The sequence below is a fragment of the Eublepharis macularius genome, chromosome 8 (genome assembly GCF_028583425.1).
Source record: "Eublepharis macularius isolate TG4126 chromosome 8, MPM_Emac_v1.0, whole genome shotgun sequence".
Classification (NCBI taxonomy): Eukaryota; Metazoa; Chordata; class Lepidosauria; order Squamata; family Eublepharidae; genus Eublepharis; species Eublepharis macularius.
Window position 1 is genome coordinate 111,689,833 of NC_072797.1, and position 15,151 is coordinate 111,704,983.

Consider the following 15,151-nt stretch of genomic DNA (forward strand, 5'->3'; position numbering starts at 1 on the left):
CATTTGCAAGGGTGAACTTGATTTTAATCTTATTGGCAGCATAGTTTTCATGATGAAGCAGCTCACAGTAATAATTGCATATACATTCATGACTTTGCACACTTGTTCATAATGAAAGTTTTTCTTACACCCGTGTTTTGTTTAAAATAGCTCCACAATGAAATGACTATATGTTTTGACAAGCTTAAAGCAAGTGAGATTCAGCTGCAAAAAAGTCAAGTTTCTCTCCAGAATCAGCTATTTGAAAAACAACAACGGATCAATCAGCTGGAAAGCCAACTTCAACAGGCACTCAGTTCTGCATCTTCTCTATCTCAAGAAACTTATCCAAAGCAGAAGAAAGAGGTGAGAGAAAGTTTAAATTGTCAAACTAAGGGGTATTAACAGAAACTTCTCTGTGTTGCCATAATATAATTAATCATCACACACTTAGATCCTGCCGTGCTTTTTAAAAATTGAACACTATGGGGCAGAAAGGGGGAGTGGAAGAGTAGTGACATTGGAAAATCAGCGAAAATCACTTCCTCTCCCTCAATTTCTTTGGCAGGAAACAAAATTTGGATATAACCCATAAACAACTGTACATTCAGCTAAATATATTGGAGCAATTTATATAGAGAAGAAATTTATATCAATTACTTAAATAAGCTACTGCCTGAAAAATTTAGTAGCAGCCGGGACAGCCTTCTGCTGATGTTTCCAGATGCATAGTATAGCACCATTATAGCTGTGTTCATTCAGATTCTGTCAGGGTGGTGTTTGGGTAAGCCTTTATTCTGGAGAAAGCATGTGATTTCCCTTCAAATAGGCTGCAATGGAGACCTGGGGGGACCTTGTTCAGGGGCCCATAGAATTGGACCTATTGGTCCAATTCATTTGAAACTTGGGGGGGGGGGCGGTCCTTAAAAGACAGGCAGCCCTCACTATGCTGCCCTGGAAAGATGCTTCCATAGGGAATAAAGGACTTAGTTAATTCTGGATATAATTCCAGTAATATTTGGAATTAACCAGGAAGCCAGTACTGGTACATCTGAGAATCCTGAATATGACTGGGATTCCTGAATATACTGAAAAATACTGATAAGGGATTTTTCGGAATGTATTTGAACTGCAGATATCAATTTGCACCCCCCCCCTTATTTTTCTTTCTGCCTTGAGAATGTGGGTCTAGTCCATTAGACTGTTCTCTTTCCAAAGCTGGATAATTGATTTTCTCATCTATACTGCTTTTACTATAACTATTGAACACATGTACTGTAACTGTTGAACACATATGAAACTGTTTTATACTGAATCAGACCACTGGTCCATCAAGGTCAATATTGTCTACTCAGACTGGCAGTTGCTCTCCAGAGTCTTGGGTAGAGGTCTTTTACATCACCTACTACCTGATCCTTTAAAATTTTGAAACTGGGAATGCCAGGGATTTAGCTTGGGACCCTCTGAATGCCAAGCAGATGCTCTACTGGACCACAGCCCCTTCTCTATGTGTATTTGCTTTTAAGTTTGTTCACTGCTTTTAAATTTTTATTCAAAACCATCTCAAGAACTTGAGTATGAAGTTCTATACAAATCAAATATAAAAATAAAAAATATCAGGCCTTTATTAAATCTTATAGAAAAACGGTCATCTGCCTGTACCTTCTGCAACAGGACAATTTGAATATTGGCCCAAACCAGTCATGTAGTTAACAAAACTTCGTGGCTTTGAAGGTCAGCAGACCTTTGACGGTAAGCTCCTGACAGCTTGAGGCCAGCATACCTTTATGGCCGCCTTTTACAAAAAGAACCCGTTTGCTCCCATCATCTTTAGCAGCCTTGCTTCAGTTGCCCTGCCATCTGAGGCTAGCCAGGTGGCAAACCTAGAAAGGGCCTTCTTAGTCATGTCGCCAAAACTTTGGAACTCCCTCGCCAGGGAAATTTGTCTGTCCCCTTCTATTGCTGTTTTCTGCAAGCAGGTGCAGGCTTTTTTTTTTTTTTTGCTTGGCATACCTCCAATAACAGCCCCCATTCTTGGTGTTGTGTCCTTATGTGTGCGTTTTTATTGAAGTATTTTTATATTATTTTACATTTTATTTTAAATTTAAATTGTTTGAAATGTATCTTCTACATTTTTTAGTGTTTTAATATTCTGCTCCTTGGGGACACTATTTGGGCAGAAAGATGTCATATCAATGTTTTAAATAAAATATATAATCTAACAGGATAATTAATTTCAAAGTTGATTTATCCATATTTTTTAGATGGCAATATATCTGGACTGCAATGATGGTTTATTTTCATCTTGTAGGAAAGGTCATGTGACAAATAAATGGTAGTTACTTAAGAAATACTATACTGTGATGTGTTGGTGTAATAATGTGACCGTTTAAAGCATTCATGACCCATCTTAGAGGAATTTTGTTGCTAACGGTATCATCATATGATCCTTAGCACTGCTTTATTTGAACACATGTTCTCCCTGACCGTATGATATAGAAGGCTGTTGGAGACCAGCAGATGTCATTTGGGATGTCCTAATACAATGATTACTTTCTATCCATAGTTAATGAGATGGAGGAGGAAAAATATAAGTCAGTTTTACATTATTTAGAGAGATTCGGGATAAAAAGTAGTATCCTTTTTTGGTTTAATGTTAATAACAGTTCTGGAGTGTACAGCATATAACACTAGTAGACTAGCAAATGTGAATACCCCGTTTTCCAATCAAAGCAAAGGAAAGCGGGAAGAATCTAAAAAGTGCAGGGCTTTATTATGGAAACAGCAACTCAGCTTTAACTACTCTATAGTGGCTGTATTCATGCCGCTATAATAAAACTTAAGAACGTTTTAGTAATTTTTTTCCCTACAATTATTCAAAATTACATTACCCTTACTGAAAACGGAATGGCTTTTAGTGGATTAATTAAACTGTAGCTGGTTTGCCATCTGGGTACAGCTTGTTTAGTTCTTTTTCACAGAAAGATTTTTCACTGAATAAAGAGCATTTCTGTTTTTCTTAGAATGCAACTACTAGACAGTGATTTCTAAAATAAAAATTACACGTGCTCTAACAATTTGTAAGTTTTAAAAAGGGGGGTTGAAAAATGAACTTTTTGGTCATCTTAACTTTCTTTGTTTTTTGGAACACTTTGATGAAGTCATGTAGTCTTTTATAAATCATCCACTACAAATATAGGGAAATATAACCACATCTTTACAATAGAATCAATCTTGATTGGGTTAAGAGTTAGGGCTTAGGCTACAAAAAAAGGAAGAGAGGGAATTAAGTAAATCTGATTTTTATGGCTCAAGTGGTTTCATTAAATTAGAGTGCTGTGTGCTACTGTTCATTAATGAACTTATGCCATATGCTTTAACTGTTCTGGTCAATAGCTGGTAAAGAGAAAGTTGTGTTTAAAAACAAATCTGGATAAAAATATCCCTGTGATGGGCTTTTATCAAAGGAGTTGCTTTGAATTCAGTAACTACTACTCAGGCAATATGGCTCACAATTTGCGACCCAAAGGTAGTCATACATTATTGGAATACAGCCTACTGCGCTTCACATTACACAGATGTGAAGGCCTGATTATAGCTGCTTCATAATTAACAGTGATCCGATTTGTTTTGTGGCATAAATGGTGCATGTGTAGAACATTAGCCATGGCACTCTCATTCAAATTCAACTCAAGGGCTCAGCGGCAGGCGGGTCACGAGCTTCAGGGAGTAGAAGCACAAGCTCCTCCATATGTTCTTGCGGCATCTTACTATGGCTATGAGTGCAAGATAAGTTCCCCAAAGAACCTAATCGTGTTCTGTAATTACAGTGCGGCTTTCTGCTGGCTAGAAATGAGGGAGAAGCTAAAACACTCCCTCATCAGATAATTTGTAAATTACTTTACATGGCGGATGCCTAACTCAGTTGGTTTTCAACTGCTGAAATTATAAATAATTGTAACAGATGTGGCAATATGGCTGGCCTCCAATAAATGAGGCCCTTGATAATTTGGCCGACCCTTTGACAGGCCAATTTAATAAAATGTGAACAAAATCTTCTTGCTAATAATTTATCATCCTTTTTCCCAATAGAATAAATTTAATTACCCTAGCAGTTAACAAGGTCACACCCAGATGCCAAACTCGGCTACAGTTTTGATAATGCAATCAGGAATTGAGAGGTGATGACAGCGTTGTTGTTTTTTTCATTACCTGGCTTCACATAAACACAGGTGGCGTAGCTTTCTTGTCAGTTTTTAATAATTACAGGCTATTATGGAATGCATAGTTAGCAGATTGAAAACCACACTTTGGTGAATTTGTTTGAGTATGATTGAGATTCTAATGTATAGAGATGATAATTCATAACAAGCATCGCTCCTGATTTACTCTGTTTTTGTGCAAGGTTTGATTTCTGCTGGTGACGGAAGTCTACAAACATCAATGTATCTGTTGAACAATGCTATTGCTTGTTAGGAAACATAAGGCAGAAGAAGGCATTATACATTTTTCTTTCTAAACAAACCAGCTATTTTCAAGTTGATACTTTACAGTATAACACTATTATGTATTACTAGAGGAAACCTGGTATCCATCTACCTAAATGAGACAGGTTGCCCCTTACACAAATATTTTTCAGTAGAATTAGTGAACAAGATCCAGATTTTATCATATAAAGAGCAGGAATAAGAAACATAGGCTTAAAATAGAAAGTTGTTCTCACTTTTCTGTAATATGTCAAATATGCCCAACAAAACTGGTTGAAAGTCTTCTAACCATTAGCCCAAACAATCATACAGCTCAACAAATAAATCCACTTATTTTAGTGGGGAATATATGCTGTAGTTTTGATTTCAGTTTGGTTGTAGAAGGAGCCATTAGAATGATGCTATAAGAAAAAGACCAACAAGGCAACCCTATAGAAGGAAATGGGGTCCCAGGAAATGGGTTGGAAGTTGCACAATACAGTAAATTTGCTGAAGCAAAGTAGGTCTGGGTCTTAATAGTGCCTGAATGAAATTCTCCTGAGAATCCTATGTAAGCCAACTTTAGTTCTATAGCAAAAAATACAGGGTGCCATTGTAATAAATAAGCAATAAACTGACAATGGAGCTCCAGATACACACACACACCCCGCCACACACATACTCATTGAGTTGACTGACATATAGCACTGTGGCCATGTGAACAGTCAGGCAGATCCATGTGTACAGGTCCCGTTCTTAAAGTATTGGGACATACTTTGTGTGTGAAATCGAGATTCTTCATTGTCAGTGTGGAGTGTTTCATGACCTACATGAGATGTGGTTAATCCTTATGCCCACTAAAATGTATGTATATGATAAAGCCACATTGAAATATGTTAATTGTGTTTTATGGCATGATTAAAAATTAGCAGTTGTATAAACTTTAAACAGTTTGGCAATTGACCAGACTGAAAGCTGCCTCTTATAAAGTTGACATATTTTGTGGCTTCCTAATGAGTTCATGGCAAAAGAGGTATCTATGCTTCCTGCAACTGTTCATAAGTTTTGACATGACAGTGATCTATGTGCATGAAGAGATTTCATGCATACTTCAACTTGTAATCCCTAAAAAATGGTGAAGCAATACCATACAGGCCCAGACTCTGAAAGTCAAAGTCAAAGGCAGAAAGAGGCAGGTTTGTGGATACTTCCCTTACAAGTCACCTGAGAGTGATGAAAAGCTAGCTAAGAACTTTGTTGAGAGGCAAATAGAACTGTTTATTTTTTTATTTTTTAACATTATATGTTTTCTATTCTACCAGACGTTCAAGCAAATAAATTCTTCCTACATAAAAAATATGCCTCACCATTGGTTACACCGTGGTTTAATAGATACACGGTGAATGTATATGAATAACAGCTGTGCTTTTATTTTACTCTTCAGGACAGATTAGTGGCCCACTAAGAATGGTCAGTGTATTATTTTACCCCCAATACAGCTGGGGAGCTGGGGCCGAGAGGAGTGGCTTAACCAAAGCCGTCTACTGAGCTCATGGCAGTAGTGAGATTTGAACCAGCAGAATCTGTATTACCACCGGAAGATGTTGAAATAGCTTTTTTTTTTTAAAAAAAAGAAGGTGTATATGAATCTGTCATTGTGCCTTGTCAAACTTCATGTTACTGACATTACACTGATGTAACGATCAGTATGTCTGCTCCTCAGCATTTTCATTTGTGCAACAATTGCTGCAGAAAGATTGTTTCAATGCACACATTAACCAAGCTCAGAACTCCAGCCTGTCCCCTAGAATTTTAGATTATGACAAAATTTGAATATTCTTTTACACTTAGATAATACCAGGATAACTTTATAGTCAGTTCTGGCACTGGGTATGACAAGTGTGATTATTTTCCCCAGGCCTCAGAGGCAGAATGCTTTGACTTGCGTTGTCAACGTCTCTGATTTCTCATCACTGGCCACACCTGGGCGTGCTCCCTTCACCATCCTGACCATGCTCCGTGAGGGCAGAGTTCTCTTGTATGCCATCTGTGAGGGGAAGGGGTCTTGGAGATTCCCTGGACCCTCTTGGTCCTCTCGATAACGTAGCTGCTGTCTCCCTGTCTAGCCTGGGGGTTCTGTGCTGCCCCCAACCTTCGGTTCTCCACCTGAGGAGGCCAGCCTCTGCTGGCTTGGTGCCAGCCCTCAGCCCCTTGCTTCTTTTCTCCTCCGCTTGTCTGCTTTCCTCCTTGCACTTTACACCTTGCTTGCTCTTTTTCTTTCTCCTCGCTACCAACACCCTGCTTCCCCCTCCCAGCTTCCCTTTTGAACCTTCTGCCTCTCCACCTCGACCCCTCCTCCTCCTCTGCATCTCAGTGCTTCTCCTCACCCATCCCAGTGCCCTTTTGGTGCGGCTGCACAGGGCATCTTCCCGCTATTCAGCCTCCACAGCTTTCATCAGAGCCCGACTCTCGCAGCTGCTCCTTGAGGTCCACCCCTGCTTTGGACCTCAGAACCATATTTCTCAACTGGAATCTTCACTCCCTGAAACTCCCTGCCGAGGTGAGCTGCCACAAATAGTTTAATATGTAGGAGTCACTAGATATTAAACTTGTAATACCCCAGCCAAGGTGGTTGGGGTGTTATCTCTTGACTGGGATATAAAGTCTCAGAGATCTCCATTCCTACTAATATCCGAAGAAGGGAGCTCTGACTCTCAAAAGCTTACACAAAAAATCTTGTTGGTCTCTAAGGTGCCACTGGACTAAAATCCCACTAAATAAATAAAATCAAAGCAAAATTCTGTCCTAAGAGAAGCAGAATTCTGCAACTTGTATTAGGACCCAAGCAGCACTTTCATGTTCATTGCCCAAGCAGCATTTTTTTCAGTCCCAGCACAAAATTATAACACACACACACCCAACACCACAGTCCCTCATCCTTTACAGTCCCGTCTCACGAGCCATGAAAAAAAGGTTTGTTTTAATTCTTAAATTATTTTTACATATGCTACATTTCTGAAAAAAAAATGCCTGCTGTTGCTACTTTTGTTTAATAACAACACCAGCCTGAGAGTCCTGTTACTATTTTGCACTGTTTTGGTCATTAAAAATGGATTAGCCTGTCAATTTCTTTTTCTTTTTAAATTCTAATGTACCAACATGGCTACAAACATTAGGCCAATTAATTTTAAAGCTTTATTTTTCTGCTCCTTTTCATTGCAAAATCATGAATTAGTTCCCCCAGCTGGCTTAATTTTTCTTGCCCCGTTGTAGAATGCCTGCAGTTTTTGAAACTTTGACTGAGAGTTAGTTGCAGTTGTTTCTTATACGTGTCATTTAATAATGTATGTGAGATAGTTCATATTCTTTTCCTAAAGTAGACTTCAAGATGTTTTCAGGAGCAACATTTCACGAAGAAAATTCTCAGAAAGATCTATGCAGTGCTTGTGAAGTAGATGTTTCTAGTTCTCCAGGCTCTTGTAGCTGTAGAAAGCCAGTTTGGTGTAGTGGTTAGGAGTACAGGACTAATCTGAAGAGCTGGATTTGATTCCCCATTCCTCCACTTGAAGCCAGCTGGGTGACCTTGGATCAGTCACAGCTTCTAGGAGCTCTCTCAGCCCCACTCACCTCACAGGGTGATTGTTGTTGTGGGGATAATAATAACATACTCTGTTAACCGCTCTGAGTGGGTGTTAAGTTATCCTGAAGGGTAGTATATAAATCGAATGTTGTTGTTATTTGAATCACATGCAACATTATTATTATTATTATTACTACTACTACTACTACTACTACTACTACTACTACTGTTACATATTTTAGGAATTTAAAATGGAATTTGTTGCTTTGAATCTGTACTCTAATGCTTAGATGACATTGTCCAAAGTTACATCAAAAACACTTCTTCTGAATAAAGACTGTGGTTCATCAGAGTTTGTATGACATGCTTCCTAAGGCTCAGATGCCTCATTAGGTCCCTCATCACTAATTTTTTTCTGTTTCATCTCTCTTCTTTGCCATAGTGCCAAAATTCCCATGCCTTCTGCTACAAGATGTACTCCCTTTAGAATATTGGGCTACTGATCTCTAAATTATTTTATGTCTTTGATAATGTCCGCAATGAGAGTTACCTTGGACTCAAGAGAGATCCCTCTGGCTTGTAAAATTTTGATTCTGTTCTCAGTACTTGAAATAACATTGTATCAGAATCTAGCCATCAAAAAGCATAAGAATGAGCTGAATATTTGCTCTCACTGCCTTACAGTGCTTTGCTTTGCATTGTTTTGCTTTGCTGGTGTTCCTCCCTCCTTCCGATCCACAAGGAACTCTGGGACTTGTAGTTTTTGATATGACAGACCATATCAAATAGAGGAAAACAAATCTCAGCCTCTCTCAGTATCACACAGCCCTAGTATAATTGCACAAAGTATATTTTAAGAAGGGCCTTAAACTGAGTAATTCAGAAAGTTGCTTGATATTGCTACTCTAATACTGCTTCTTTGTGTAGAACTCTGATGTTCTCGGATAAATGCCATACCCCGAAGAGACAAATTATCTCAGAACTTTGTGTACAAGACAATTGATGTCTCATTTGCTGCCTGCTTATTCTAAACCGATCTCTACTCAAAAAAATTACAAAAAATAGCCCATTTAACCTTGAGTGCAAATGTTTTTTAAAAGTTTGCTATCAGGCACTTATGGAATATAGACATGCTAGATCTTCAACTACATTACAAGCTTTTCTTTTTTGTAAAAAATTGCATACAGACAAGCTATACACAGAAGTAGACATGGACACGAACCGCATTATGAATGCAAAAAACCCACGAACCGCCTGATCGTCTGTGATCCAGCGGTTTGTGAGGGTCCATGGCCAACGAACCAGCATTCATTGGAAGCCCGGTTCGTTGCATTCGCCCACAGTTTGTGAAGCCAGACAGGCACCATCAATCAATTCCCTTGGAAACGGAGCCGGGGGAATGCCTGAACTCTGTCTGCACTCCTTCTGTCGCCCTGGAAACCCGAATTGAAGCCCAGCTTACCTTGATCGGCAGGTCTTCCTTCCAACCATGGAGCTGCAAATTGGTTACAATTGGTTACACGGGAGAAGACACCCGGGGGGAGGGAGGGGGAACGGGGGTGTTCTGTAGCCATGGGCACTCCAATCTCATCCCTGCAAACCCTGATAGGCAGTTCTGACGGCCAACCACAGTCCTCCTGGTTTGCTCTATGGGACCTCTGCTTATAAAAAGCACTGGGCTCCCAGGCTGGCTTTCACTTTCAGAGAGCAGCGAAGTGTGACAGAGCTGTTACTTGCTACTTGCTAGCCTTTGGGGGGAGAGACAGAATATAACTGAGCTGGGATTTTGGGGATAGGGATCTATCTCCCTCCCTCCCTCTGGTTCCAGGGCTGCTGCCAGGCCCTGGGGCCAAGCTCAGTGGGTACCTCGGCTGAGGGCTCACACACTATTATTATTGCCTGATCTGGTCAGGTCTGTGGGAGTAGTGGGCTAGGGCTCTTGACCAAACTTGGATGCTGGCTGGAGGAGAGCCTGCTAAACACTCCCTGTGAATATGGGCTCTCTAAGTGCAACGGGGACTGTTCTGACGCCCACGAACCACAAACAGCGAACCAGTTTGGTAACGGGAAATGTTCATTATGATTCATTTGTTCGGATTCATTGGCGGCACCAAACCACGAACCGCAGGTCTGTTATTTTTGGGGGGTTCGTGCCTATATCTACACAGAAGTAAAGAAGAAGCCTGCATTAACTATTGACAAAAGCTAATCAGAGCAGCTAGAAATAATAGAAATCTGAGGGAATTCTGGGAGCTAACTAGTTCTCTTTTACATTTTAGGAGTCCATTCTTATTCCATATTACTTCACATATCTGGGCGGAACATTTTGCTAAAATTTTTGCTAGTTCTTGTAATAACTATGTTTACCAGAGCAGCTGGAATCTAGTTCAACTACCAGAGTGCCCCCCTGTTTGATCATCCACAATTAGTTTCTTAATTTCTCAAATGAAGAATGGGAAGGCCTATGGTGCTGATCTAATTCCCCCCAGAACTTTTTAAAGTCAGTATTTCTTGATAGAAGGATATACTGGCAACTGTCTTCACTCAGATAAATGCGACAGGAGTTATACCACCTATTTAGAGACATACCATCATAATACCCATTTATAAGAAGGGGAACAGAGCAGACATGTCGAATTACAGGCCAATTATCCTTTCAGTGGCAGGGAAGCTCTATGCCCTATCTCTCTATTAGTGATTTATGGACTTAGTGGAAACTAATAAAATCCTGGGGAGAGAACAGGCTGGTTTCAGGAAAGGGGCTGGTACAGATGATCATCCCTTAACATTACAGTCTTTAAAATATACAACCAAGAGTTGGGGGACTCTCGCTGCTGCCTTCATAGATTTGAGGGCAGATTTTGATACTGTACCCTGTGCTACATTATGGCATAAGTTAAAATTAACATCTATTAAGAAGAGACTTTTGGCTTTGTTTGGAACTCTGTATTCTAACCCTACTGCACAAATCTGCTGTGGGGCAGATGGACAACTTTCCAACATAATCATTAGAGCAGGGAGTGCATCAGGGGTGTGTTTTGGCCCCTTTATGTGTAATTTATATATTAATGATATGATATCTGCTGTTTCCACTCAGGATTGTTACTCTTCATCTATTGCTAATGTTGAAGTTCCTATTTTAGAAAAAAGTCTAATAGTTATCTGTACAAAAAAAATCCAAAGTTGTTTTTGGCAAAAAATCTCGTCTGCCTCGAAAGTGGCACACTGATGGCAATAACATCGAGGAGGTCCCACATTTTAAATATCTAGGGGTCTGGTTTGACCAGAGATTAACTCGGTTAGTGCAAGCTGCTCATGTTAAAAGATTGGCCACAGCGGAGACAAACATCGTTTGTTATTTCTTTTATTCATCGGGGGCTCAGTATATTCCAGCCGCCATTCAACTCTTCATTTCCAAGGTGGTTGCACAAGGTTTGTATGGGGTTGCTATCTGGATTGATAAAACAGGAGATTCCTTTTATTCAATTCTCCTTAAATTCCTATATTCCATGTCTGGAATTCCGAACTATGTAGCGGCGGTGGCTATCCGGGCTGAACTGGGACAATCATCTCTTGAAGCACAAGCTTGGCTGAAGGCCAAGGCCAAGGCTGATGGCCAAGGCTAAACCCTCCCCCCCTTGTGGGGATCCTAAGCATGCGGATGAAGAAAAATAGTATAAATCTCTTTATTTTATATCATTCTTGGGTGTCAGAGTGCAAAATTTTGACTTTAAGAGGAAAAGCCTTCAGCTGACCTCAGTTTGATCAGAAATAACTCTTATGTTTCTTATTGGGATAAACTTGTAGAGCAACTTCAGCTCTTTAACCTGTTCTTGGACTCCATTCATTCAGTCACCAGACAGGAAGCTATGAACATAATTAAGACATTTTTATTTAAATATAAGCAAGATTTGTAGAACACGACATGTTTGCTCTAGTCAGTTCATTGATATTTTTAACCTGGCCAGCTCCCTAACTATTGCTTATATTTGAGTGTTCCTTGATATAGACATGATTTTATGCTGGCCCTCCAAAATGCCTTACTTCTAGAGTTTTGCAAGGGAGATACTTTAGGGTACCATACTCTGATACAGTATGTGACTATGGCATAGGTAGTGTGGACACCTATATCATGTGACTTTTGAATGCACTAATTTTTTTCTTTTAATTCTTTCTTTGCTCCAAAAAATAGATCATATGGAGACATTACCTCTTCTATTAGCAGATAATAGTAGAACTATGGTTGTTGTGGGTTTTCCGGGCTGTATTGCCGTGGTCTTGGCATTGTAGTTCTTGACGTTTCGCCAGCAGCTGTGGCTGGCATCTTCAGAGGTGTACACCTCTGAAGGTGTACACCTCTGAAGGTGTACACCTCTGAAGATGCCAGCCACAGCTGCTGGCGAAACGTCAGGAACTACAATGCCAAGACCACGGCAATACAGCTCGGAAAACCCACAACAACCATCGTTCTCCGGCCGTGAAAGCCTTCGACAATACAATAGTAGAACTATCACTCTTTCAATTACGAACTTTTATGCACTCATGATTCACTGTCAATTAAATGTGGTCTAAGTTTTTACATTTTAGTAGTCTACTTTAAACTAATAAACAGTATGAGGGAGAGTATGAGGGAATTTAGTCCTGAATTACAAATTTAGTGGAGTTTGCTTGAAAAATGCTACCCCCCAGCCTCCAAGATAGCTCTCAGATATTTTCCTCCATAAGGAATAATGGAGGGTGGGTGAGGGTACCTTTTTGGGGGCCCATAAAATTCACCCCCAGAGTCCAATCTTTATGAAACTTGGGGGGGTCTTTAGAGGATAGTCAGAGTAGTTTCTGTCCAGATTTGGTGAAGTTTTGTTGAAAAATGGATTTGAAATGAAATTTTGAATCTTAGATTTCGATTTGTGACATATGTACAGCTGTTGTCAAAGTAAGAAGACAACATGTCAATTTAGCAGATAGGTACAACAGCAGCTACTTCTTATCTAAAAGATTGCTTTTCTCTGATTGTACCAGTAAATTGTGTAATTTGACAATGGTAGTCAGTTGCCACTTTAATGTTTATAAAATGATACTGCAGCCAGACATCCTTACTTTGTACCTAGCTCTAACTCTGGCTGATAGCCACATTCTCCCACCTATCAACTGCCATTCATAATGCCAGAGAAAAGAGAGGCAGCAGCCATTTATTTGTTTATTTATATTTAATTTATATTCTGCCCTCCCCACATCAGCAGGCTCAAGGCGGATCACAACCAAGATATATACAATGATATGCCTTTAAGTTGCAATCTAATTATGGTGACCCCAACAATGGGCTTTCATTGTGTGTGAGAAGCAGAGGCTTTTTGTGATTGCTTTTCTTCTTTTTGGTAGGCCTGTATCCAAGTATCGACCCTGCTAAGCTTCCAAGATCTGACAAGATCTGCCTATACCATACCATTCTATCAAGCAACTCTTACATAATGCCTAAGTTCAGTTCCTGTTGAGAACCCTCGTATTCTTATTACCAAGTGCCATCAGTCTAGCCATTAAAGGAAGAAACAGCCAAATGTGATTTCATCATACTTGAATCAAGCGCCATTTGAGAGCCCTCCACCCTACTGCCATGTGTGAGACTGAGATGGGAAAATAGAAGAGTCCAGTAGTATCTTTAAGACTAACCAACTTTACTGTAACATAAGCGTTCGAGAATCACAGTTCTCTTAGTCAGATGCAATAATTTGCATGCATCTGACAAAGAGAACTGTGATTCTCGAAAACTCATGCTACAGTAAAGTTGGTTAGCCTTAAAGGTGCTACTGGACTCTTTTCTGTTTTGCCCCTACAGACTAATATGGCTAACTCCTCTGGATGAGATGGGAAAGAAGCAGTAGCAAGGCATCCTTCCATCAGGTCTTTACAGTGGATGCAAGAACTGCAGTTTTTTCTTGCATTCCACTCAGCAGTCATTTCAACCCCAAGAAAGTTTACTATCACGGTCGCAGAACCCACATGGACTAATAGCTACACGAGTCAGAGGCTGGAGTAGGGAAAGGGAAAAGAGGCAAAATCATCCTCTTCTGTCAAGGGAGGAGAGGGGAATTTTGCTTCTTTTGCTCTCCCCACTGCAACTTCCTGCCCCATTTGGCAGTTAGTCCACGCAATCCACAGTCCCAGGAATAAACTTTCCAGTGGTTGGAAGGGACTGCTGTGGGGACTGGAATATATGTATGATCTGTGACTGACGAGCCCTCCACTAACAGATCACTGAATCTAACCTGATATTTTGATAGAAATTTTTATTATAGTTGCTGGAAGCTACTATGGGAAATACAATTAACTTGTATATAGGTTGGGTAAACCTGAAAGCTAGAAGTTGTCTCCTTTGCTGTCAGAATTATTTGGATTCCATATAGCATTTAAAAAAGGCAATGTGTGTAGAACTGTAGATACTAAAACCATATTTATGTGGTCTATACATGTATGCTGAACATTATATGCAGAAGCTCTTTTTACAGGTGCAGCCTATAATATCCAGATTATAATCTGCTACAAGAACAGGGCAGAATGCATCAAAGTTAACTATGTCAAAGCTACCCAGAACAAGAAAAGGGATGTAGTGAAATGAGCTGAAATTAAGCACAATTGAACCAACTCTCAAATAATGAGTTATGCCATATGCTACAGAGATGATAAATCTTTCTTAGAGTTGTCCATTAATCTAAACAATGAGACTTCTTCCACCAATTCCTTCCCGTTTCAGTACGTTATTCATTATGAATCTACCCAAACACTCCAGTTATCTTTGGAGGCCCTGCTTCACATGCTCCCATCTGAGCCTAGATATGGGGTGTGGGGGACACAACCTTAGAAAGGGCCTTCTCAGTTGTGGTGCCAAAACTTTGGAAATCATCTGCTAGATTTGTCTGGCTTCATTGTCTTCTACAAGTAGATGAAGATACTTTATTTTGTTATTAACCCTTCTTTCTGTTTGTGTTCATATGTTTTATTTAACTTTAAAAAATATTTTATATATTTGTTTTTTAAATGCTGTTTTGATGTCCGAAATGTTTTGATGTTTGCCTCCTTGAAAAACCCAAGTTGGGTGGAAAGGCAGTGTAGAAATGTTCTAAATAAATAA

At 39.8% G+C, this 15,151-nt stretch overlaps 1 protein-coding gene across 1 annotated transcript in view; it reads left to right on the plus strand.

Annotated features, from left to right (window-relative positions):
* CNTLN (centlein) overlaps nt 1-15,151 on the plus strand; it is a 282,369-nt gene that overhangs the window by 116,848 nt on the left and 150,370 nt on the right. Inside the window, exon 8 of the mRNA XM_054986823.1 lies at nt 151-345. Coding sequence (XP_054842798.1) covers nt 151-345 — 195 coding nt within the window. The remainder of the gene's footprint in view (nt 1-150; nt 346-15,151) is intronic.